Source organism: Pseudonaja textilis, chromosome 2 (genome assembly GCF_049901715.1).
Source record: "Pseudonaja textilis isolate UNSWEBS1 chromosome 2, rPseTex1.2, whole genome shotgun sequence".
NCBI classification, from domain to species: domain Eukaryota; kingdom Metazoa; phylum Chordata; class Lepidosauria; order Squamata; family Elapidae; genus Pseudonaja; species Pseudonaja textilis.
The window spans coordinates 73,297,974-73,323,942 of NC_141991.1; the positions used below are offsets into that span (position 1 = coordinate 73,297,974).

The window sequence follows — 25,969 nt, forward strand, 5'->3', positions numbered from 1 at the left end:
CCCCCTTGCCTCTTAGCGCCCCCTAAGGCATCCCACCCCCCCCAGGGGGCAGTACCGCCCACTTTGGGAACCACTGTTCTGGATTACATAAAAGGTGAATAGGAAGGTAAATCTATTCTGCTAGCCAGTGCCATTCTGCCAGCAATGTCATAGGATGCCAGTAATTTTACCAAATTTATCAGCAAAAATCAACCATGGTAGATACAGCTGATAAAAAGAAAACCCTTCAATAAATTATCTCTCTTACTGTTACAATGTAAAATTCTTCACTAATCAATGGAGGATAATTATAATGAAGACCATATAAATTAAGAAAATGTATTTTTTTTCCTCCAAATAGTTTCAAAACTATCACAGGTTAGAGGTAAAACAGATGTTCACTGAATTTTATCAGGTAACTGCTTCACAAGGAGATGTGAATAAACATGAATATTTGGAGTTTGGTTTACAGAGGCATCTTGTCATTTCAGTTGCAATCTTAATCTTGATTGGAAATTGCAGGAATAGCTTTTGCTATGCATGTACTTATAATGTACAATTACAGTGTGGCTGACCAGATATAATACGTTGCTTAAGAACATAATACAGTGGAAAAAATAAACTAGAAATGTCTAACATCTACCCACCTTTTGGCTATGTTGAGTCAGAATAAGTTACCTTTTATTTATCTTAGACTTGAAGAATGTTTTTCTTCTTTGTTTTCTTCCACTGCTGCTTCTTCTGCAAACAAGGTCGGTCTTACATACCATACATCTAAAATACCAAGATACAAATAGGTTCTCTTCATTGGTCTCATTTTGCAATCTTCCTGGGGACTTTATCGGTTGTGCTGCAGATTGACAATGGCAATAGAAAAGCCATTATGAAATTTCAAAATAGGTACAAGATTGTAAAATCTTGTGTAAAACAGTACATTATATTTGTGTTTGACCGATATTGATGATTCAATATAATTATAGACCAAGAACAGATTAAATGATTCTGTTCTCCCAATGAGCTGTGACGCTTATGCATTTTTAAGGGGAAAAAAAAAGAATAAAGGAAATGTAGCCATGTCATTCCATGGACATGTTTGAGAAATTACATTTGAGATGAATTAAAGAAAATTAGATACAGGTTTTTAAAAAACACAATTCTCAACTATTTCTTAGGCCATCAAATATTTCTTAGACTGGCTTAATTTTTTAAATATATTTCTGAATACTATCAAATACAGTAAGTTATTATTCTACATTACATCTCTAATATTTGGAAGGTGATATATATTAAAGAGTGGTATATTATAAATTATATGTTTACAGGGCAATACGTATTTATAGAACAATATGTTATATATTTAAGATATATATCAAATATGGGTCTCAATGTTGAACTAATTATTCAATAATAATTCCACCTCAGGGGTACCTTAGAATAAAGCTGTATTTAAATTTAACATACATGCTGATACAGTGCAATGTTCATTATATACAAAAAGCATCTACAGTGCATTGCTTTCAAATGACTCTTTGCTGATGTAAGCAGGAGAATCAGAGTCACCTGTTGATTGCCATTTCAGTAGGCAGGAGTGGGCCTTGGTTGTAATGTGAGGAATGCTACTGGCTATTCTTGAAATAGTCTCATTTGAGACATTTGCAGCAGCTGTATTTTCTCCAGAATGGATTTTAGGGAGCAAGAAGTGCCTGTTTCCCACTCAAATCAGGCTGACCACAGAATGGAATGACCTCTCATCTAGTCACATTCCTTTGCTTTAATAACAAATAGTTCACTTACTGGTTCCCTTCAGTCCCCATGATGGGCTAGTAGTTTCCTATTTTGCAATCTGTGCCTAGGAACAATAAACAAGTGAGATTTTTTTTCTACTAGAGGAAAATATAGGTTCTGCTCTTGATTGTAAAAGAATAGCAATAGAAGAGAGCATAATATTGGCAGTCGGAACTGTAAATAGTTCTATTTTTGTTTCCTTGTTCATTTTAAAGGGGCATCTGCAGGGGATCAATTTCTGGGATATCAATAGATGGCATTGCTTAATTGAAAAAACCCGAAACTCACCAGCCAGGACCAATGAAATCAGTTTTACTTATAGCTTCATAGATGCCCTTATATTCATACCTCTGGTGCTTGAGTGAAAAATGAAGACTTATCTATTTCCATAAGCTGTACATTCCCTAGAAGGAAGAAAATGCCAAGCAATATGAGTAGAAGACTTAGGATATTGTTTTACAATTAGTTTGTTAGGGGATTAGTCCAGAGGTCTCCAAACTTGGCACCCCCAATAGTTCAATTGGCTCATCCAATTAAATGGTGATAATGGGGAATTTTAAGCAGGTTATCTTGATATGCATGGATAAGAGAGATCAATTTTAGTTAGAGATGTCGGTCCAGCAGAAACCCAAGAACAATGCCATATAGGCTTTCTAGGTAAAAAGCAACCTTTTGAATTGTACCCAGATATTTACTCAAACCAATGTAGCACTTTTATTTACTTATTTATTTATTTATTTAATAAATGTATGTATATGGTCACCCAACTGACCCACAATATAAGAATTCCAGTACTAAACTGAAGCACCTTCTAATACCTAAAACCCATTTTTTACTAAGTGAAACAGTAGTGAGCAATTCAGGACAGATAAAAGGAAGTTCTTCTTTAGATAGCACATAATTAAGGCGTGAAGTTCAATGCCCCAACATGCAAAGATGGAGACCATATTGGAGTGTCTGAAAGACACTCCAGCAAGTTCATGGAGGTTCTCAAGGACTGCTAGGAACTATACATTATACATTCCCTCTAGGTTAAGAGGAAAGGATGCCTCAGAGCATTAGTCACTGTAGAATATAAAGTCACTGTGGAATATAAAGGGAACAGCACTCGTATCCTATTGTTAGGCTTCCTATGATCACCTAGTTGGTCACTTTGGGGCAGGACATTATATGGACCTGTGAGATTCAGTTTGATGTAACTTAATACAGTATATAGTACAATAAGAAAATAGGTGTTTGCCCAAACTTGATCACCCACAGATTGCAATTGGAAAAGAGATATTTAAAGATGCCTAAAGAGATTTTTAAAAAAGTTCTTCTTTAATAAGATCCGGGGTTGTAAATATTTGCATGTTAATATAAGCATGGTCATCATTGGGCACACATTATCTAGCTTTGCTTCAGTTTCCACTGATTCTGCAATGCTTGCAAGCATTGCCATCTTTTCACAGTAATTTCTTCTCAATTCTCTTTTCCCAGGGTAACTCAAGTACTGTTTATCATTAAAACCCTTGTTATCATGTCTTGCTTATCCAGAGGCAACCTCAACTCCCTGATACGCCTCCCTATCTCCAGATGCAAATGTATGACGCTAATTATTTGTATTCTGTCTGGCAAGGTCAAAAAGACAGCATTTGATGGGATCCATATGGCTTTTGAATGAAACATGGATTTTAGAACTAGTCTTTAAAACCTTTTATATAAATAACAGGAGGGGCCAGAAAGAGCCACTTTTTCAAGTGTTGGAAATATTGCTTGTCTGTGGATAATGTGGCATGCTGAATTTTTTGGGGAAATAGAGATAGAGTGCTCTCGTAAGAGGAGTCAGTCACTTTATTGTCTTTCTCACCAAGTCAAAATTGGAAAAAGAAGTTGAAGAGAAGGATTTTTTTTTTAAAAAACCATTGTCTTACATTCTGCATATTGGAGGCCCTCCACTACAACAGATAAAAAATGGAAGAACCAAAATATCCAAGAGTGATACTCCCATTCTCTGGTACTACTTTTGGTAACTTCAATTGCAACTAACTAATAGAAGCAAGTACAGTTGACAAGTAGCAGTTCTTTAACTTGGTTCTTTACATAAATACAAAACTGATGCAAGAACCAACTTGCTTAATCCCCTTGTACAATCTGTATCAGGATCAGCACAACTAATGCTTATTCTTACAAGCATTTCTTTATATTGTCTCCAAGTATAAACGTACTAATACTTGTTCAATTCACATTTGTAATTCCATATCCTCTTCCATAAAACAGCTCAATTTTTTCTTAATATTTTATATTTCCTTGTTTCCTTTACTTTCCACAATCACATACATGGGTGAAGAGATGCTTGTCTGTTTTACAAACTGTTAAAAGAGATATGTTTTTACAAATTGTTTTGATAAACTGTTATTTCTCAACTGTACTTGCTTCTATTAGTTAGTTGTAATTGAAGTTACAAAAGTAGTACCAGAGAATGGGAGTTTCACTCTTGGATATTTAGGCTGTTCTATTTCTTAGCAAGTGTGTACCACCTATTCAGAATGGACTGTTCAGACTGTCCCCTGAGATTGACAAGCTACATGTATTCTCTCTTAAGATCAAAGTCACTTGGGACAGTTACCTTTCCTGTCCCTTTGCCATATATGTTTGGACAGGTAAAGAGATTATCCTTTTAATGGTAAACTAAACCTGCAGTATTGCCCCACTAAACTTACATAGTAATAGCACTTAGACTTCTATACTGCTTCACAGAGCTTTACAACCCTCTCTAAGCAGTTTACAGAGTCAGTATATTGCCCCCAATGATCTAGGTCCTCATTTTACAAACCTTGGAAGAAAGGAAGGCTGAGTTAAACCCTGATCCTGGTGAGATTTGAACTGCTAAATTGCAGGTAGCAGGCAGGCAGCAGAAGTACCCTGCAATACTGCATTCTAACCACTGTGCCACCAAGGCTACTTACAATATGACGGTATGTCAGGGAACAGAACAATTTCTTAAATTATGTGCCCATTATTTGTCATAACTTTTAGAAGTTTTAATTGGATTGTATCATTTTTAGTCGCTGCTCTTTGTGTTCATATAGAAATTTTAGTATCAGTTTGATGCTGCCTGAAGTTCATTTTTGCCAAACAATGGCCATGATGACCCAACATACATCTCTAATTTTTTTTAGTGATAGCTTATTAGTTTTCTTAAACGCATCAGATAAGAAAACTTCAACAGCAGTATTTGAACTTGTTCTGAATAAATGAAATATATATTCTTTTCACCTGCCATAACATTGTAGAATTTTAGTCTGGGAAAAATTAGGAGGAAATATAGAATCTGTCCATAAATTCAGATTGTAGTGGAAATAACTCTGAGCTGAGTGTTGTACAGTAAGACACTTAGTTTAGGTCAGGATTATTTTGAGTGGATTTAGATGTAGATGCAGTTAGGCAATTTAGGGCACAAAATTGTTCCCAAAGCTAAATAAACAGGAAATAAATTCTTCTTGTAGACAAAACCTGGGAAAGCAGGAAAAGAAAGAATCCCAAGGCTTTTGGGGGGGAAAGTTGCTGAATAAATCAGAAACACATTGGGATTTACTGGTAAATCAATTAATTCAAGCTGAGCAAGACAAAAATAGATGATGATCATATATCGTTTAAGTATTTATTTCTCTAGCATGCTGAGCATACAACCAACAGGCCATAGTATGCCCTGGTTCAAAAGCTGACACCCACATTCTGTGGTTGCATTAAAGTTTGGGTCTGGTTTACTTCCATCAAAAGCAAAAAAATGTTCACATCCTCGTAATCTTTCAGTTCTCCCTGAAACCTAGACTGTGAAGTGCACCCCAGTATTGGAAATAATAAGGTAATAGCCAGGGGTGGGCTGCTGGGGTTCGCAGGGATTCAGGAGAGTCCCTAGCTAAGGTTTTGTGCAGTTTGGAAAATCCCCAAATCCCACTCCTGGCTGGCCTCGCCCACCCTGTCCTTCCCCTCCCAGGAAGTCCCCACACGGCCCCATTTTGGATTCAGGTAAGTGCAAGGCATGCACGGAGGCTCAAACCCCACCCCGAGTTTGGGTAGGCCAGCAATGGGCCCGTTTCCAGCTTCCAGGCAGCCTCCAGAGTCTGAGGAGGCTATTTTTGCTCTCCCAGAGGCTCAAGGAAAACCTACGGAGCCCAGGGAGGGCAAAAACACCCCCCCACACACACACTATGGTGCAGGAGGCCGAATAGGCCACGCCCACCATGGCCATGCCCACCCAGCAACTAGGCAGAGAACCCTCTGCTAAAATTTTTGAAGCCCAACCTGGTAAATAGCATGATCACCATTTATTGAGCAAATTTAAAGGCTGCTGCAAAGGCATTTTCTTTTTATATTAAGAAGGAATTTCAGGGAGAACAGTTAGGGCCTGGGACAGAGAAAGGTTACACACTCTTCTGCTTGTGCTTCATCCTGTTGCTGTTCCTTAATTCCTGAAAAATAAAGGTCATCCAGAAGGCCATTAGTGCAATGTGTAGTTTAAATTAAAGTGATACTACTATCTAAGCATAAAGGAGTCGCTTTTTTAAAGAAATAGATGTCCAGTTGTAGAAATAGCTACAACTTAGGACATCTAGATATGCAAAATAAAAAGTTTTGTTTAAGTGTTAACAGAAAGAGTTAGATTCACAGGCAAGTAGCCCCTTCCTAGCTGCAGATAATTTTCAGGTTAATCTTCAAAACTGTAAAATCTCTCCTCTTTAACAGTAGGCAGTCAGCAGCCATTTATTTCCCAAGTTAATTCTACTGTTTTTAATAGCTGCTTCTAAGATACTTTTCCCTATATTATTCTGTGGTCCTCAGCATATAGTCCACGTTAAATTGCCAGTTTCTTCAGAATAGCAAAGGAAGCGTTGAGCCCTTATGCCACAACTCCATTCCTTTGGGGCATTGTCATGCCCCTGAGGAGGAAGATGAACAGCTGATAGGGAGTGGGAGTGTGGCTCCATTGGCTGTGGAGGAAACTGGGGAAATGCAAAATCTGGCTGGGCAGAGCAGGAGAGAGGTAGAACAAGGGAGAGAGGTCAGAGGAAGACTCAAGCCCACCCCCTCTTCATCCTAGGGCACATAGGGAGGAATGAAGAAGAGAGCAACGTGGGTTGTGTGGCTTATGGAGGAGGAAAGGGCCCTGATTCCCTTCATCAGCCACAGCTGGGGAGGGAGTTTAAAAGAGATGCATGCTGAGTGTGGCAACTGCTGGGAGCAAATGTGTGTTTATCTTGTGTTGACTTTGCTTATCTGTGTTCCTGGTGTCTTCCCAACCATGTTGAGTTATTGCTGTGTCTTCATGTCTGAAATTCTTGCTCCTGCCCTGCCAAACTAATTACCTCATTTTGCCTTGATTGGACTTATAGTTACATTTTTTGTTGACCATGTTTTAGACTTGATTCTCTGCAGTCAAAGGCTGTTGCTGGAAGAGTTTTTTCTAGCCAGAAGGTAACCAGGACATTGGGGGCAAAGTTGGAGCTAATAAAGGGACTCCTACTGATTATCTGACTGTGTTGCCTTTGTGCCATGCCCCGGGTCATCACAGGCATCTAGAGCAGCAGTCATCAACTGGTGGGCCGCGGCCCACTGGTGGACCGTGAGAAAATTTTGGTGGGCCGCAAAAAAATGTCACCCCCTGAGCACCCACCCCCCAAGCAATTAATCCAGGCTGTGCAGAAACACAAGGCTGCACAGCCCACATGGCCCATGGGAACCCTCCCCGCCCACTCACTCCTTACCTCACTAACTTGCCTGCTAAGTTGCTATTTTTCCTTTTTCCGACCATCAGCTGTTCTGCTGTGCCGGGAGATTTAGATTAGCTAGGAAGCAGGAAATGGTTGGATTTCTTCCTTTCTAGCTAGTCTTTAGATCTTTGGTTCTGCTTTTAAGCACAGCCAAACCTCCCTAAGGACTGAAGGTTCTGTTATTCAGTGCAGACTCACGGCAAGCAAATTTGAGAGACTTGAGCTAGCCGATGGCAAATAGATAGATCACTGAATGATTCTATGAGCAATTCAATCTGCTTGCCGGCTTTGCCTGATTTTGGGTTAAAGTTGCTTTTTTTAATAAAAAATTCAATATTTATATAAATATTTATAATATTTACATACAAGCCATGCCCAGCCAGTCACATGACCACCAAGCCACACCCACAAATTAGGCCACACCCACAGAACCGGAGGGATTTAAAATTATGAGTTTGGTGGTCCCTGAGGTCCAAAAGGTTGGCGACCCCTGATCTACAAAGTGGGTGGGGCATGTGTTGTGATGTCATGACATTGCTAACATCAGCTTTATCATCCCTTGTCCCTCTATGGGTATGGATAGTGCCTGGCATGATGCCATCTTTTGTAATTTGCATAATCTCTAAATTTATGCAACAATTCAAACTGACAGCAAAAAGGTAGGCCCTCTGGAGCATATAGAAGCTGCAGCTCCTTCTGGAGATCATCCAGGAACTACACCTCAGGAAGCAATTTTTTGCTTTTAAATCCAAAATGTAAGTCCTACTGGCCTTTCCAGGGTTTCTCAGGCTTTCATATTGCTACATGATGCATCTGCGTAATAATGATCAGCAACAGATGTTACATGTTACAGTTGACAGTAATAGGAATTCATGATCAATACTTTCCATTCACTCTATATTTTTAACCTCTGTGCTTGGATTGAAAAGATAGTTTCCATTTCATAATTTTCAGAGAGACATAGTAAAAATATTTTTTTCAAAACACTGTCAATGGTAATGTTGACGGTAACTAGAACTGTCAATGCCCTGTCATCTGATAAACTTTATATCCCTCTCATGTCTGAGTTTAGTGGGGACAAAGTGAAGCTTTAAAGCTTTTTAATTATCTCTTTTGAGAGAGATGTGAAAAATAGATAGATAGATGGTAGGTAGTTAGATAGGCAGGCAGGCAGACCTAACAGGATTTGTTTCATGTTGAAGGATTTGTACCCTCCATTACATTTGTACAGTTGTTAGGCTGCCAGAAGAAGCTATGGTTAAATGTGAAGGGAATATAGTTTTCTTTACAAAATCTACATAGAGCAGGGGTGTTAAACTCGTGGCCCACTGCCCGGATGTGTCACCCAGTTTAGTGAAGGGGAAAAAAGTCCTGATACATCACATGATGGTGATGATGTGAGTTTGACACACCTGACATAGAGCCTTGCAATCCTACTGTATTTCTAGATTTGTGTATGAAACTGTTGAGAAGGCAAATAAATATGCTTAAGGAGCTGGAATACCAGGAGCTATCAATAGTATCAGATGATGGTATCACAAGTTCTTTATTCCACTCTCTTCAAAACTAAGTATAGTTGCAAAAGAGTTTTCTAGTATGATGCAATTTTTTCCTCCAAATATTTTTTCTTGTTGGTGTTCTTCCATCTGGAAAATGATACAGACCCCAGCCATAAGAATTTGACTGTACTTGAGAAAGTGGTCTGCTCAGTCTAGTTTTTTGGTGTTCAATTTTTCACTTATGAAATGGAAAACATAATTTACTTATGGGCACTTTGCATGAGCATACTCACATAAGCACACACACTGTTCCCAAGACAAGAAAAGGGACTTCAGAGCTCTAGAACACTTATTTATCTCCAAGTTCAAAGCATTCATCCTCATCCATCTAGAGAACATGTGTGAAACTCAAGAATATGAATACAAAAAGAGGGTGGGGTTAGATATAGTGGTTTTCATAGATATATACCTCATTCAGCTGCTATGTCCAAATTGTAAAGTAAATTGACCTCAGATGACGTAAGAAATTATGAAAAGTAGTCACAAGATGCTTCTTATCTCATTACATTGGGATGTTGTGGTTATGATTCAGTGCCAGCACTTTTCCAAAACTACAGTCGTGCAGTCAGCAGTAATGGCTTCAAGCTGCTACTTGGATTTTGTGACTTCTTCCCACAACAATGAATGCTAAGCCCAATTAAACCAATATTCTGAAGAGAGTAAAAAAGCAAGAGACATTGTCTATTTTTTAAAATCAGTACCGAGCCTAACGATTTGCATTGTGGAGACACTTGGCACTAATACTGATTGTTCAAATTAAAGTCAAAATTAGGGCAAGGAATTTTCCTTGCCCATTGCTTTTCTCCATCAAAGCAGATAGTCACTACCTTGGCTGCCATACACAACCCTAAAGAAAGGAACGGATTAGTCATTCATTCATTGTATTAATACGATTCTAATGTATCAATATTTATTAATCTACCCATGGCCATGGCATATACTGCCCACTCTCCAGATTCGTATGCATTACTGGTTTGGGTTTTCTTTTTACAGGATACTGCATGAAACAGAACTGACGGCCACAATGCCTGCTTTCTTGCAGAAGATGCTAGTCTTCTGGGTCCTCTTCCTCACAAGTAAGCAAACATTTGGGCATATTATGGATGTACAAATGCTTCTTTGTAAAGTGCTCACAAAGCTTCCATTTTGTATAGAAATAAGCTGTGATTGGCTATCTTTCATGTAGAGAAAAAAGAAATCCTTCCGAATCACATTTTGTGACTTTATTGCCCATATACAATTGCTTTGACATCTTTAAAGAATAGCATTTGCTTCTCAGCTGCAACATGCACGTTGCCTTGTGCGCACATGCATGCATACACACATACACTTCTGTAACTCAGGCTTACAGAATTTGTTATATTAAACAAAAGTCAACCAATTCACCGTCCATTTAATATGTAAGTCCCATTCATTTCCATGAAAAATTACTTCAGTGTTGATCACCACTTTTGGATAGTCACCGTAAGGGCGGTGGTATTAGGTATAATCAAAGTTGGAGTTCAAAGATAGAACCCCTGCTGTATATGCAAACCATTTGTGCTTGTACATGGGACAGGCAGAGTTTGCCAGACTACTGGCTAGTCTGGTTAAGAGAAGGACCAAGAGAGACATGATAGCAGTCTTCCAATATTCGAGGGGCTGCCACAGGGACGAAGGAGTCAAGCTATTTTCTAAAGTGCCTGTAGGCCAGACAAGGAATTATGGATGGAAACTGAACAAGGGGAGATTTAACCTGGAAATAAGGAGAAACTTTCTGACAGTGAGAACAATCAACCAATGGAACAGCTTGCCCTAGGAAGTTGTGGGAGCACCATCACTTGAAACTTTCAAGAAGAGATTGGACTGCCATCTGTCAGAAATGGTGTAGGGTCTCCCGCTTGGGCAGAGGGTTGGACCTACAAGGTCCCTTCCAACTCTGATTATCTGTTAAATCTGTTTTAGAAGCTTCCCTAATCCTGAGGATAGAAAGATTAATGCCTTCGGGAAAATTGGGAAAAAAGCACTTATATGTTGAATTGATGTCTTTTTCTCTGAATCCAATTCAGTTGATAACACTGTGCTTTGTTTCAGTAGGAACACAAATATTGTTTCCCAAAAGAATTCTAACAACTGGTTTGTACACTATCTCCACTTTTACCATGAATAGTCCAATTTTCTCTTTGTAATTGTTTTACTAGAGATGAGTCCAGGATCATAAACATAAACTTTCTCAGCTGACTTCTACATCTTTAGCAGGTGTTTTTAATGAAGATAAGGCAAAAGCAGATACCAAAAATTATCCTGTGAAATTTCCATCTTCTCAGATGACAAACCTAGGATTCATTGGGCATGTCTCTGTTTACTTGAAACTCTTATTTGTTTTTTCAGCCTTCTCCTTTTCCTTCTCTCAAAAGAAGGAAAGAAAGAGCAGTTGAGTATTGGTAGGCCACAGACACATTGCAGTTCATGAGTTGGGATCATTTTCGGAGCCTGAAAGTTACATGGGTTTCCTGCAGTGGTCTGTTAAATAAACAGAAAGACTCAAGGCAGCTAGAGAAACTGTCTCAGAGACATCCTTAAGGCTGGGGACTCACAAAATAAAGATGCAGAGCCTTGACATAAAATGAATCAACACAACAGTTTCCAGTTTCCAAGAGCTCTGCCACCGTTGCTGTCTTAAATCCCATCCCTAAATTTTAGTGCTTAAGTTCCATTGCTGACTTTCTACACCCTATTTTATTTCTGCAATAATTATACCTTTTCATCTTTCAATTTTGTAAATAAAATAACAGTCAAGAACAGGGTGAGAATTCTGTTTGAAGAGAATATTCTGCAGACCAGTCCGAAGCCTGTTTAGATGTGGGAAAAGTAAAAGCAAACTAGGGCATTTGTTTATTTTAAAAAGGAGGAGCTCTTAATACTTCTTTGAGTTGAATTCAGAGTTTTATGGAGCAGAGGTCCACTAACTGAAGGTGTCTGAGGGAGTGAATATGGAATGAATGAAGGGAATGGCAAATCCTGTGGCCCAAAAGGAGGGAGATCAGGATTGGAGGGCGAAGACCATCTTGTGGGCTCCTGGGCATGGCAAAACATAATGATGGTGACGGGCATGGGTTGTTATGTGAGCCATAGGGCAGGCCATTGCAGCAGATGATGCCACCAATGATTAGTACCAACAGCATGTTCTGGCGCCCTGAGCTCACTCCCAGACACTGGAAATCCTTGGAGGCCTTGTGGTTTAGTTGTTTCTGATGAATGCCAGGTCAGTTAGTAGTAAGGAAGAGCGAGCTGACCTAGCACAATCACTAAGACCTGGCAGAGAATAGCTCTGCTCTCAGAGATGTGCCCAGCTGGGTTAGGGTTTGGCACCAGCCAAGACCCCAGTGTAGGAGAGGAAAAGTGGCAGTGGTCATTTGAGAAACTCTTTTGGCCTTCAGGGGCCGTGCTTCCCAAGTTGGTTTGGGCTGGGGAAACTGGGCTTATGGGACCCGTTCCTGCAGCTGAGCTATTGAGATCAGGTGGGAGTGTTACCTACTGTATCAGCCTTCCTGCTGCATAAAAGTTTCCCTGCCTGAGCTGCTGGAGGCCATCTCAGGGTTAGTAGTGGAGTTTTCCAGGCTTATAGTCCTGGGGGACCTCAATCTGCTATCTGTGGGTACGGCCTTGGAAGAGGCACAGGAGATCATGACTAGCATAGCAGCCATGGGCCTAATCCAAATAATCTCAAGTCCAATTCGGGATAATAGATACATGCCAGATATGATCTGCTTCTTGGAGCAATGGCAACATGATTAGTGGGGAATAACCTATTGGTATCCCCCATGTCACGGTGAGATCATGCCCTATTGGCCTTCAGATTCTCTTATGCTGTTCTCTCCATAGGGAGACCAGACCCATTTGAGCAATCTGTCCCTGGCAACTAATGTCAACAAAATGGCTTCCAGAGGGAAATGGGGAATATCCAGTGGGGGGAGGGAGGGTGCTGTATGTTCCTGCCAAAACTCTGGTAATGTCATGGAATCAAAGGGCAGCCATGATTTTGGACAGGATCATGCCTGTGTGACCTCTCTTGACCCATCACTTCCAACTCTTCCCATGGTTTATGGAGGAACTGAAGGTTCAGAAAAGTGTTAAAACACACCTAGAATGTCACTGGAAGAAAATGAAGGATGACTCCAACTAGATAACACTTAGAGCTGCTTGTGGTGGTAATAGTGGAAAAGGTTACTATTTCTCTACCCTTATTGCAGCCAAAGGGTCCACCCTCCAGCAGCCATGTTCAGGATCACCTAATGGGACAGGAGAACTGTGGTGAATATCTTTAGGAATGTGGTGAACATCTTTGTTCAACACCTGACAGATAGAATCACTTGGGTTCGTTCCCAGTTGGAATCCATACATAGTACAGATCCATGTGAGATACCTGAGGAAAGATCTTGTACAGTTATCTGAGAATAGTGCAAATCCTGTTGGACTTGATGAAGTGGACAGGGTCCTCAAGGCCATCAGTGCAACCACCTATCAATTAGAACTTGTCCCTCCTGGTTGATGAAAGTTTCCAGGACGTGACAGCCAATTGGGTTCAGGCAGTGATAAATTCTTCACTGCACATGAATCTTATAGCTTCAACTCTCTAAAGTTACTCTGTGAACTTGTAACTTTGTGAAGTTACTCATTGTGAGGACCTCTGACCAGATGTGTGCATCTGAGCAAGTGTAGTCTTAAAAACAGCAGTAATTTGAAAACAGCCATAATTCATCCTTGGTAGGTGCTTATGTGATTGCAATTTATTTTTAGAATGTTTAGTTCATTACAATGCTTGTTTTGCACTAGGACTTTTTCAAATTCCAATAGGACTTTTTAAAAGTTTGGGCACTGTCCTATTTGTATGAAAATTGCTAATTTACATGGACTGATTGCGTGTCTTTAGTTTGTGCTCTTCAGGCTGAAATTAGGTGGCCGACTCAGCTGGTATGTTTTGAATTGCTCTTCTTATCAACCCCCTCTTCTACAAAGACCCTGCAGGAGAAGGACTGTATGGACAACTATTGGATCTGGTTGGGTGAGAGCTGTAGATCATAAATATGATGGTTTTGGTGTGTCCCTGCATAATAGTTAAGTGTCTCTACTGAACTTCATAGGGATATTAAGGTGGCAGGTTCACCTGTTTGTGGTGGTGATGACTGAACTAGGCAGAGGATTGTAGTCTGCAAGGAAAAAGAGGTCTTGGATAAGGAAGGGTTGCAGGTGTTGTAAATCAGCAATATGTGGTGAGTAGGTTATCCAAAAGGAGAAGCCATCTTCTGGTTGGTGACTCAACTGTAAGAAGTGTCTATTTAGGAAAGGATGTGGAGGTTTGAAAGAGGTGAGTTGTATGGCTGGTGCTACTGCCAGCAGAGAAAAGAGGCACATTGTTAAGATTTGTAGGAAGCAATTCAGGAAAATGCTGTCTATGGTATCATTTCCCATGGATTTCCTGGCAATTTTCATTTTCATTTCACATCCTTAGCTTGTTTAGATTTCTTTAACACAAACCACAGCAGACACTTCAGTAACAGGGGTCAAAATTAATGGGCCAGAATATGCCACGTTCTAGGAAGAAAAAAATATATCCTTATTATACTGGAGTTTTCCAGTTGTTCTGTACACAATGCCTGAATTATACTCACATCGTGCAATTACTCATAATTTATTGTTCTGCTGGAGTCCAATCTCAGGATCTTCCTAGAAGGAAAAGGCATTAGATGGAAAACAAGACCCTTTCATTCATGACTATGAATTCATTTTTTATCAAACATCTTGACTGGCTGGCCTCTAACCCCTGCCTCCAAATGGAAAATGATTTTGCTTTTCAAGCAGTTCTAATGTTTAGATTATTCAGAAAGATGTTTCTTTGTTTTTATCCCTGTCCTTACATTCATCTCTGTACATTCTTCCGTGATGCCCTATGTTCTGTCGCTTGCTCATTTCATTTCCAAATGATCTCTTAAAGGTGCCAAAGAAATCAGCTCCCTGGAAATTACTCCCAATGCCCACGAAGTTGTCCTCAACCTCTACACTGATTTTACCCTGAAATGTTCAAGCCACGACGAGGTTATCTGGAAAACAGACAACAAGCATACCAAATTGGACACTGTCCTGGAGAAAAGGGGCACCATTTTTACCAGCACCCTCACATTAAGGAACTTGACTGGTTTGAACACAGGTGAATATTCCTGTACCAACGATCAAGCCCTGGATGGAAAGTCCATCTACGTTTTTGTACCAGGTATTGGCGATTACACAACTTTGATACTTTTAATCAAGTAACTTATGTTTCATGCATATGCAGGTATTTGTTTCTGTGGAATGAACAGAAAGTATAGGAAAAAAAAATCAAGGACTCTGTTGTAGATGCAAACATGGCTTTCCAGATAACTCGGTCAAATTTACACATTTTCCAGGCCACACTACTTTTCCTAGAATATTTTCTTCTTCCTACTAGCATCTACCTGCTGGGGAGGGCCTTCAAGAGCTGAAGTAGAATGCCTAGATGTAAATCTTTCTTTTGTTTTTTATATACTGCATACCCTTTGGCTCTGGCTGTGGCCACCACTGTAATGGAGACCCTACAAATTTCATCTATGAGAATAAAGACTTTGAGATGGAGGCAAGAATTCTGTTCCTCCTTTAAACCCATCTATGGTGTCAATACAGGATTAAGACACAGGGTTTTTTCTTTGAGATAAATTCCTCTGCCTCCATATATAAAAATTACAACCTTGCAGCCTGTTTAAACCCAATGCCTACTATACTAGCTATGGAAATGTACATGTATATGCACTCATACACTTATACACATGCCAAACCCCAAAACATATACACATCTATTATACCATGGAACGATATAATCGAGAGGAACCAAGCCACATCTCTCTGCAGAGAAAATGTCATTGTTGCATTTCTCTTCCACATTCCATACTGAGCTGCACTGGTCACAAGTGTATCCCTTATTTCATCTAAGATGTAATCAATAATCTGTCTTCAGTCTTTGTGATACTTTTTAGATACCTCCCTAGTCAATGCCAAAACCAGCTTCTCTCCATTCTTCTTCACAGATCTCTCCATGCCTTTCCTACCAAGCATCCCTGAAGAGACCTTTGTGTTCAGCCCAGGTTATGGTGAAGTCATTATTCCTTGCCGTGTGACAAACCCCAATGCCACAGTATCTCTTCATGAAAAGAGGGTTAATGATCCAGTCCCTGGAATGTATTTTCCACAGCTAGGCTTTAAAGGACGGTTTGAAGACAGGACCTATATCTGCAAGGCAATGATAGAAGATGAAGAGTTTGAGTCTGAAACATTCTATGTCTACACTATCCAAGGTGAATCTTGCATCAGTGTTTACATGTTTTCAATATTATGCATAGCATTAACCAGTGTGTGGAGCAGAAAGGATTCTCTGAATGAAAACAAGACATCATCCTAGATAGGGGTGCATTGGGAATAGCACTTAGACTTATATAGTGCTTTACAGCACTCTCTAAGCAGTCAGCATATTGACTCCAACAATCTGGGTCTTCATTTTACTGACCTTCGAAGGATGGAAGGCTGAGTCAACCTTGAGCCAATCAAATGCAAACTGCCAGCAATCAGCAGAATTGCCCTGCAATACGGCATTCTAACTACTGCGCCACTCAGCAAGTGTATCTGCTTCCTTAAAAATGTTGAGCAAGCTTTGCAAAGAGATCCATCTTTACTTCCTTTGGAAAAAATACTTCTGTTTTAAGTGAGAGCACATTCATTAAACAACTGAGAAGTGAACATGTTACAGTGGAAGTTACATCATTACTTGCCAAAGTAATGGACTACTTTTTGGCACTTGAGCAGGGCTGATATGTCTGTGATAGGAGGCTGAATCTGTTTGATCTAAGCTATAATATTTAAGCTGCTTTGCATTTGGGCATTTGTCTGATTATTATAATGTGAATTTATTTTTCTGACATTCTTTCAATCTGAAATTGAGGGAATGGTCATGTCAAGTCACCTTGTTGATTTGCCAGAGGAGAAATATACTCAGATCTCCACTGTGATTAAGTCCAATGCCAGGCGAAGGCCTTTGTCCTATTCTCCACAAGATTTTAAGATTTTAGGTTCTAATAGAAGAGAATGTATCTACCTCAGGATTGAATATGGAGTCCTTGGTGCTCTCTGAGCTTCGTTGTTTGCTTGCAGACATTTTATTACCCAACTAAGTAACATCATCAGCCTGAGGGGGTTACCTAGTTGGGTAATAAAACATCTGCAAGCAAACAACTAAACCAGAGAGCATCAAGAACTCCACTTTAGAGCCTCTTGTAGTTCTGTACTGGGGTAGTTATTATTCACTGTTAACATCTTATGCTTTATTAATACTGAAGTTTTCAAATTGTCCATGCAGTGAAACCCACAGAAAACTATTTTCTCACTCTGAGACAACGGCATATTGATTGAGGTTGCTGAAATTATTATTTTTTTCATATAAGTTGCTGTGAGCTAACTTTCTTCTCTATTCACTAGTTTGGTTCTTTTACAGTTCCTTTTCCTTCATCCTTCATCAATGTTTCTATCAGTGCAGTGCAAACTATTTTGAAACAAGGTGAAACTATTATTGTGACATGTGCAGTAAGAGGCATTGAGTTGATCAGTTATACCTGGCGTTATCCTGGACAGATGGTAAGCAAGTAGACATGGATCTTTGTGTGAGTGTTTGCATTTGTGTCTGTGTTTTCTAATTTCCACAACACTGTCTTATGCCCTTATCACTGTCTGATATCAAACCATGTAGTAGGGCTATATCACTATTATTTATCCTTATCTTTCATATGACCTATTCCTTTAGCATCTTATGACTATTACTTCGTTGTTATGACTTGTGCTGATTGTTTTATTTATTATCTTATGGCTATTACTGAGTTTTCCATCTTATGATTCGTGATGATTGCATTATCATTATGATCATGATTTATCACCTGATGCTTGTATGTACACTGAGAACTTAGGCACCGGAGAAAATTCCTTGTGTGTCCAATCACACTTGGCCAATAAAGAATTATATTCTAGTCATAGGAAATTAAATAGACCCTGAGATATCTTAGAGAAATATGCTTAGATATTACTGCAAAATGGCAATTAAACATTTGGTCCTCTAAGCAAAACAAAGACATTTCCTTTCCTAATTATTACAGAAAGAACTGCAGACATTCTTTCCTAATCGCAATAAAGCCAAAATGACAAAATGTATATTGTATATACTCTCCAAATTCATTCATGTTGGCCCCACCATAGGAAAAGCCTAATCTGTTGTGTTGGTGCTAATTATATTTAAGTCCCTAAATAATGGTCAATTATATGGGAATAGTCCAATAAGTAGCTTGGTCTCACTGTGAACATTTTGAATTGGCCTCAGACGAGAGCCAGCAAGAAGTGAAGCTATTCCAATGGGTGGGTTATTGTGGATAACCAGGATGTTTCTGCCCTCTGATCAACAACAGTTTCTGGATCCACTTTCAAGCACTGGCTAAACAACAGCTTTACAATTCACCAACCTTGTGATTATCACATGATTTACCAAAAGCAGATCTTTCTCCTTTACATAGGAGTGAACTTGGATTATTAGCAAATGCTGATAAAAGGCCCTCCTTATCATTGAAGTTATGTGACTGTCCACAGCATGAGTGCAAATCGAAGAGAGCCCCCAAATCCCTAAAGGAGAATGCTTTAAGGCTTATCTCCCCAATCCTAAAGCTCAGATCCAGAAATCAGCAGCATCTTCTCAGTATTTAATTCATCTCGGTCACTTTGCAAATTATTTTGCAATTTAGAGACGTTTTTTTCCCCTTCACTTCTCCTCTGTGTATCTGAGATTGGAATACTGCCTTGTAATATCAACACAGATATTCTGTGGCAACTCATGTTTTTTTTCAAAAAATATAACATGGAGGCTGAGAACGATGTGCATTTTATCATCCAGAGTAGCAGATTTATATTTTCATTACTATCCAATATCCTCATCAAAGAAGTGTTCTGCAAAAGAGAATTAGTCTCCTGCTTCTTGAGAAGGGAAAAGGTATACTGCGCTTTTATTGTGTATATTTCAGGTTTGCTATTGGTATGTTTTCTACTGAAATCTTCCGTGTCGCATGTGCCGTGTAACCATCAGACACTATGCTAAAAAAAAGAGGAACAATTGTCATATTTTCACCATAAAGAAAATATATTAAATAAAAGCATTTAATCATTTGAGACAGCCTATGTCTGTGTTCCTTGTTTGAGCTTTGGAACTTTAAATGGACTAGTACTGAGTATTACTTCCACTGCATTATTTTTACTATCTTTTACAGGTAGGCAAAGAGGTAAAACCCATGACGCACATTGTTTCAGGAGACAAACATTATACTAGTTCCACCTTAACTATTCACAATGCAGACTTGGATGATCAGGGTCTATATGCATGTGAGGCCAAAGACACGTATTTTGGACAACAAGAAGAACAAAGTATCTTCATCAGAGTGATTGGTATGTTAGGCAAAATCTTTTTCTTTGTCGCCAGGCTGATACCAAATCTTCCTGAAATAACTTTTATAGCTATAGGCATTTCAGTAGTGCTGATTTTCATAGGCACCACTGGAAAACAAATCTCTTTTAATTCATTCCAGTTGAAAAATAATAATACAGGTAGTCCTCTACTTACCACAGTTCATTTAGTGACATTTAGGTCATAGTTACAACAGCACTGGAAAAAGTGACTTATGACCATTTTTCACACTTACAACCATTGCAGCATCCCCATGGTCACATGATCAAAACTCAGATGCTTGGCAATTGGTTCATATTTATGACGGTTGCATGTCCTGGAGTCATGTGATCTGCTTTTGTGACCTTTCGTTGAGCAGAATCAATGGGGAACCCAGATTTGCTTAACAGACTAACTTAACAATTGCAGTGATTCACTTAACAAAAGTGGCAAGAAAAGTCATAAAAAGGGACAAAACCCACTTAACAAATGTTTCACTTAGCAACATAAATTCTAGGCTCAACTGTGGTCATAAGCCGAGGACTACCTGTAGTGGGTAAATCAGTTTACCACTGTCATTTTGTTTTGTTTAAGAAATGAACATTTGTCATAAATGACTATAAACAAAATTACAAGGCATCTCTTATATTTTGCTCAAGATGTCAGCTATTTTTTTCCAGGAAAAGATATAGATTGCATAAGTGGCACAGGATGGGGATTTTTCTTTTTTAATTAAACTGGGGTTGTGTTCCAGACCCTGGTTTTCTTTCACAAAGCCTTGTGTGATGATATGCCAAGCTTCCGCTCAAATTGCTCACAAAAAAAGCATAACAGTATTTTCTTATTAGTTGCCTGATAGTTTTGTTCATTCAGAAACACTGAGAAATATTTGTTTGCAAAATAACGCTTCATGTTGAAGGGGAACTAAAGAAAATCAAGGAATTCCTAGGAAAAAACTTGGCTTTGATACGAGGGAATTAACTTGGCGATGAGCCAGTGTTACTACTGCAGTTGCCTAAAATTTTGATGCATTTTGGTTGCTTCCATAGAGGGAAACTTCTGTCCATGTCCCGCCTGGCTTATGAAAGTTTCCCAGGAGGTGACAGACGGTGAACTCTGGCGGTGATTGATGCTTCTCTACAGGAGGGGATGGTGCCACAGCCACCTTTAAGAAGGCTGTGTTCTGCCCTCTTCTGAGGGATAGCATCGTTGGACTCCAGCTGGTTGGATAATTTCCAACCTGTCTCCAATCTTCCCTTTTTGGGGAAGGTGGTCACGTGGCAACTTCAGAGGTTTCTGGATGAAACAGATTATCTTAACCTCTACCAATCAGGATTCAGGCCTGGTGTCAAGCCTGGCCTACAGCCATGGGCTTGCCATTTCAGAGGGACAAGTGGTGGGAGGTGCAGCACCATGAGGATTGGCAGCGGATGGCATGGCAGCAGCATGAATGGTTGCATTAGAGGCCACGGCGCACAAGAGACATCCAGGAAGGGCCGCGTCATAGCTCCGCAACTCACCACTGAGCAGCATGTCACGTCAGAGTTCCACAATGCCCAAATGTGGCAGGTGATGGACGAGGCAGCCAGAGGCAGCTGGAGCAACAGGACTTACCCTGAAAACACTTACACAGCAGATGCTGTCTTGACCTTCCGCTGGGGATTGGCAGAGAGTGAAGAAACCAGCATGGGGAGAGGGCTCCTGAGTGGGTGGGCTGCCGGATGGGCGAACTTTTTAAGAAGGAAATAAAAGCAGTGCTGGCAGGCAAAGCTCCCAGAGCTAGCTTTACATGGGACTCACTGTCTGTTGTTGCTGCCCTATCAGATTTCCAAGGGTGTGTGTGTGTTAAAGGAAACACTGTATGTAGGTATGTGTCCTGACTTCTTTCTTGTGTCTGCGGGTGCTGGCCAATGGCAGTTTTGAGACCTGGATTTGGGACAATAGAGATGTTCATGTAACACCTCGTTAATGAGCTGCATAAACACAGCTGGGACTGCCTGGAGACAGAAATGGATTGGTCACATTTTTGGATGATCTCTGACGGGAGCGGAATGAGGATAGTGCATCCATCCTTGTTCTACTCAGTGGCTTTCAACACCATCAACCATTGGATTCTCTTGGGGCTGCTTTGGGGGATAGGAGTGGATGGCCTTGTGCTCTCCTGGTTCACTTCCTTCCTCTGCAGCTGCTCTCAGTCGGGGTTGATAGGAGGGGAGAGATCCAGCCCTCACCCACTGCTTTACGGATTTCTGTAGGACTCGGTACTCTCTTCGCTCCTGTTCAACATTTATATGAAGCCACTGGGTGAGATCATATGTCACCATGGACTGAGGTATCTCCTATATGCTGATGATACTCAACTGTATGTCTCAGCCTGTGGTGAGTTAAGTGTTGCTGTGTCCTCCCACTTGCAGTGCCTGGAGGCTGTTAGGGGCTGGATGGGGAGCAACAGGTTGAAACTAAACCCTTGCAAGACTGAGTGGCTTTGGGTTTGGGGTTCGTTGGCTCAGGGAGAATTACCACCTTTGGTTTTGGATGGGGTGGCACTATCCCAAACAGATCCTGTACATAATCTATGGGTTTTCCTGGACTCACAACTCCTGCTCAAAGAGCAGGTGGCAGTCATGGCCAGGAGGGCCTTTTACACAACTGTGGGTTATACACCAGTTACGCCCTTTCCTGGACCAACAGTCCCTACTCACAGTCACTCATGTCCTAGTCACCTCCCATCTTGACTATTGCAACACTATCTACATGAGGCTGCCCTTGGACAGCATCCAGAAACTTCAGTTGGTGCAAAATGCAGCATGGTTTTGTGCAGACCCCAGTGTGCACATGTTTCACCTCTCCTGCAGGACCTGCATTGGTTGCCTTATTTGCGTCCAGTTGCAATTCAAGGTGCTGGTTGTCACCTTTAAAGCCCTTCATGGCTTGGGACCAGATTATCTGAGGGACCATCTCTTCCCGGTCACATCTACCCAACCCATCAGAGCGGGGAGGCAGAGAATGTTGCAGGTCCATCCCCAAGGGAGATATACCTGGTGGGACCGAGGAGAAGGGCTTTCTCCATAGTGGCTCCCTCTCTCTAGAACATCATTCCCCCAGAAATTAGAATGTCCCCCACTTTAATATTCTTCTGGAAGCTGTTGAAGACCTGGTTCTGCCGGCAGGCCTGGAAAACCAAGATCAGGATAGAGCCCATTAAATAGCTTGTGTGATCTGCTGTCATTGGAGCAGGGGTGGGAGTGGGGGGGGTAATTTTGTTATATTGTACTTTATTAATTTATTTGATTTTTTTTTAGTTTTTATATGTGTTTTTATATTCTGTAAGCCACCTCGAGTCACCACAGGCAGCAATATAAATTCAATAAATCAATAAATAGTTCGACCCCCCAAAGGGGTTGCGACACACAGGTTGAGAACCGCTGATTTTTGAGGAATTTAAAAATGTACTTAGAGAAATGGAAGACTCTCTGGTCCACCTCGAGATGGACAAAGCAATGGCGTATTTAAGGTTCCAGAATGTGGCGGAAGCAAAAAATGAAGAATTGGAACATTTGATGGCAGAAATATTGGCTGAATGGTTAGGAAAGGAAAAAGATGATCTAATTAAAGAGTTTGATGAGGTATATAGGGCTAGCACAAGCTACGCCAGGCGTAACAACTGCCCAAGAGAAATTCATATCCGCTTCTCTAGGAGATGTCTGAGGGATTTAATTTTGAAAATGTCTAGGGAGGAAACAATATCATATAAAGGCAGAGAAATTAGGATTTTAAAACAAATTCCAAAGAAAGTGAGGATGATAAGACAAGATTATAAATTTTTAGCTAATGATTTAAATAAAAAAGGAATCCAATTTAAATGGTTAATCCTGGAAGGGATGTTAATTACGTGGAAAGAGAGGAAAATCAAAATAGAATCGATAGAACAGGCCCAAGATTTTTATCAACAGCTCATGGATACGAATGGTCAATCCACTAAAGAAGAACCTAAAAGGAGACTACAGGAGGACCGATATCATCACAGAACCCAAAAGGAACGACTTTCTCTAATTTCAGGAAGTGATAACCCACAACCTGGGAGAGAAGAGCAAATCCCACAACAACAATAAGAGAACCGAATCATTACTAGGCAAAAATCTAAGCAGATGTAGATAAATGGTGGAGGGGAAGAAGTTGCTCTCCATCAATATAAATGGATTAAATTCATTATCAAAAAGAAAAAGGATATTTTCAAAACTTATTCAACATAACGCAGATATAATATGTCTTCAAGAAACACATATTTCAAAAATGACGAAAGACATCTAATTTGTCCAAAATTAGGAAACTTTTACGGCACCGGCCGACAAACACAAGAAAAAAGGAATTGCAATTTATGTAAAACAAGATGTAAAGGCAGAATTAATCTGGTCGGATCCCGAAGGAAGAACTCTGATTATACAAGTTTGGATAAACCACATCACATTTTTACTTGTAGCAATCTATGCCCCAAATGATGACCAGGGGAAATTTTTAAACACCTTCACCAAAAAATAGTAGGCTTTGAAAAAGAAACATTTGCTTGATTGGCGATTTTAACTCCATTGCAGATTACCAGAAAGACCATAGTAATATGGGAAAAACAAGAAGGGGAAAAGGGAACTTTCCGCGGCATGTAAGGAAATGTTGAAAGAGTTAAATTTAAAAGATTTATGAGAGGAACGGAATCTTGAAGGAAAACAATTTACATACTATTCTAATCCACATAAGACTTGGACTAGAATAGATATGGGTTGGATGGATTTGGATTTGGCTAATGAAATAAAAGAAATTAAAATCCTACCGAATGAATGGGCTGACCATAGCCCAATACAGCTAATTTGGAGAGATAGGAGACGAATAAAAAAAAAGATGGACACTAAACAACCAAATTGTAAATGAAGAAGAGTATATTAATAAGCTGAAAGAGGAGCTAAACTATTTTCTAAAAGATAATAATAATGAAACAACTTCAAAACAGAACATTTGGGATACTATGAAAGCAATTATAAGAGGCACAACAATTTCCTATAATGCTATGAGAAACAAGAGAATCTATGCCCGACAAAACGTATTACAACAACAAATCCAAGACTTAGAAATACAATTACAAAAACCCCTAAGATCCAAGGACTACAAAACCAGTTAATATTAGCCAAACATAAGCTGAATTTAATTGAACAAGATAAAATAGAAGTTAGCTTGAGAAGGTCCAAACAAAATTACTTTGAACACGCCAATAAACCAGGAAGATGGCTATCTTATAAACTTAAAAAAGAAAAAGAAAAGAGACTGATACACCAATTAATAGACGAGAAAGGCATCCCACAACATGAGATTGAGAAGAAAAAAGATATTATATTAAACTATTTTCAAAGATTATATAAAAAAGAAGAAATCAATGAAGACAAAATAAGAACTTATCTGGAGAATACGAATGATAAAACAATAGGGGAAGGAGACAAAGAATTACTAAATAAGGATATTACATGGTCTGAGTTAAAATCCGCAATGGAAAATCAAAGTAATAATAAATCCCCAGGTCCAGATGGGATTCCAGTAGAATTGTATAAAGCCACAATAGATTTAGTAGGGCCTCTGATGCTGGAAGTGTTTAACGAAGTACTTTTGGCTGCCAAAATGCCAGACTCATGGAGAGGGGCGCTGATTGCGTTAATTCCGAAGGAGGATTTAGATGCCAGATATATCAACAATTATAGACCAATCTCACTTTTAAACGCCGATTATAAATTATTTACCTCAATTATAGCGAATAGAGTAAAACAAGTTTTAAATTTATACATTCATGAAGACCAAAATGGTTTCCTTCCATTCCGCCAAATTAAAAACAATTTAAGAACCATTATTGATGTCTTAGAATATTATGAAGCTCATCCAGAGAAACAATTTGCACTCATGTTTTTAGATGCAGAGAAAGCATTCGATAACTTACATTGGCACTTTTTAATACAAAAAATCTATAACATGAGTCTGGGCACTAAATTCGAGAACATTATCACAACAATTTACAATACCCAACAAGCTAATATACTAATTAATGGCGAACAAACAGGCCCATTAAGCATTGAAAAGGGCGTTAGACAGGGTTGCCCTCTCTCACCCCTCTTATTTATATTTGCTTTAGAATCACTGTTAACGCGGATAAGACAAAACTTTGAAATCCAAGGAGTTAGGGTCAAAGCAGAGGAATATAAACTACAGGCGTTTGCAGACGATATGGTTTTTTTCCTAGAGGAACCCATGGACAAAGGACATAACCTAATAGAGAACTGCTGATTTAGAATATCAATCATCAATGCCAAATCAGTCATAAAATATATATTTTCAAAATGGGT

General features: G+C 39.6%; 1 protein-coding gene across 3 annotated transcripts in view; it reads left to right on the top strand.

Moving 5' to 3' along the window:
- The window catches only part of PDGFRB (platelet derived growth factor receptor beta), a 94,745-nt gene that overhangs the window by 26,002 nt on the left and 42,774 nt on the right, over nucleotides 1–25,969 (top strand). For all 3 annotated transcript variants that reach the window (XM_026696600.2, XM_087924297.1, XM_087924298.1), the window contains exons 2-6: nucleotides 10,070–10,152; nucleotides 15,051–15,326; nucleotides 16,156–16,422; nucleotides 17,613–17,752; nucleotides 19,420–19,594. In XM_026696600.2, the coding sequence (XP_026552385.2) occupies nucleotides 10,101–10,152; nucleotides 15,051–15,326; nucleotides 16,156–16,422; nucleotides 17,613–17,752; nucleotides 19,420–19,594 (910 nt within the window). In that variant the 5' untranslated portion in view covers nucleotides 10,070–10,100. The remainder of the gene's footprint in view (nucleotides 1–10,069; nucleotides 10,153–15,050; nucleotides 15,327–16,155; nucleotides 16,423–17,612; nucleotides 17,753–19,419; nucleotides 19,595–25,969) is intronic.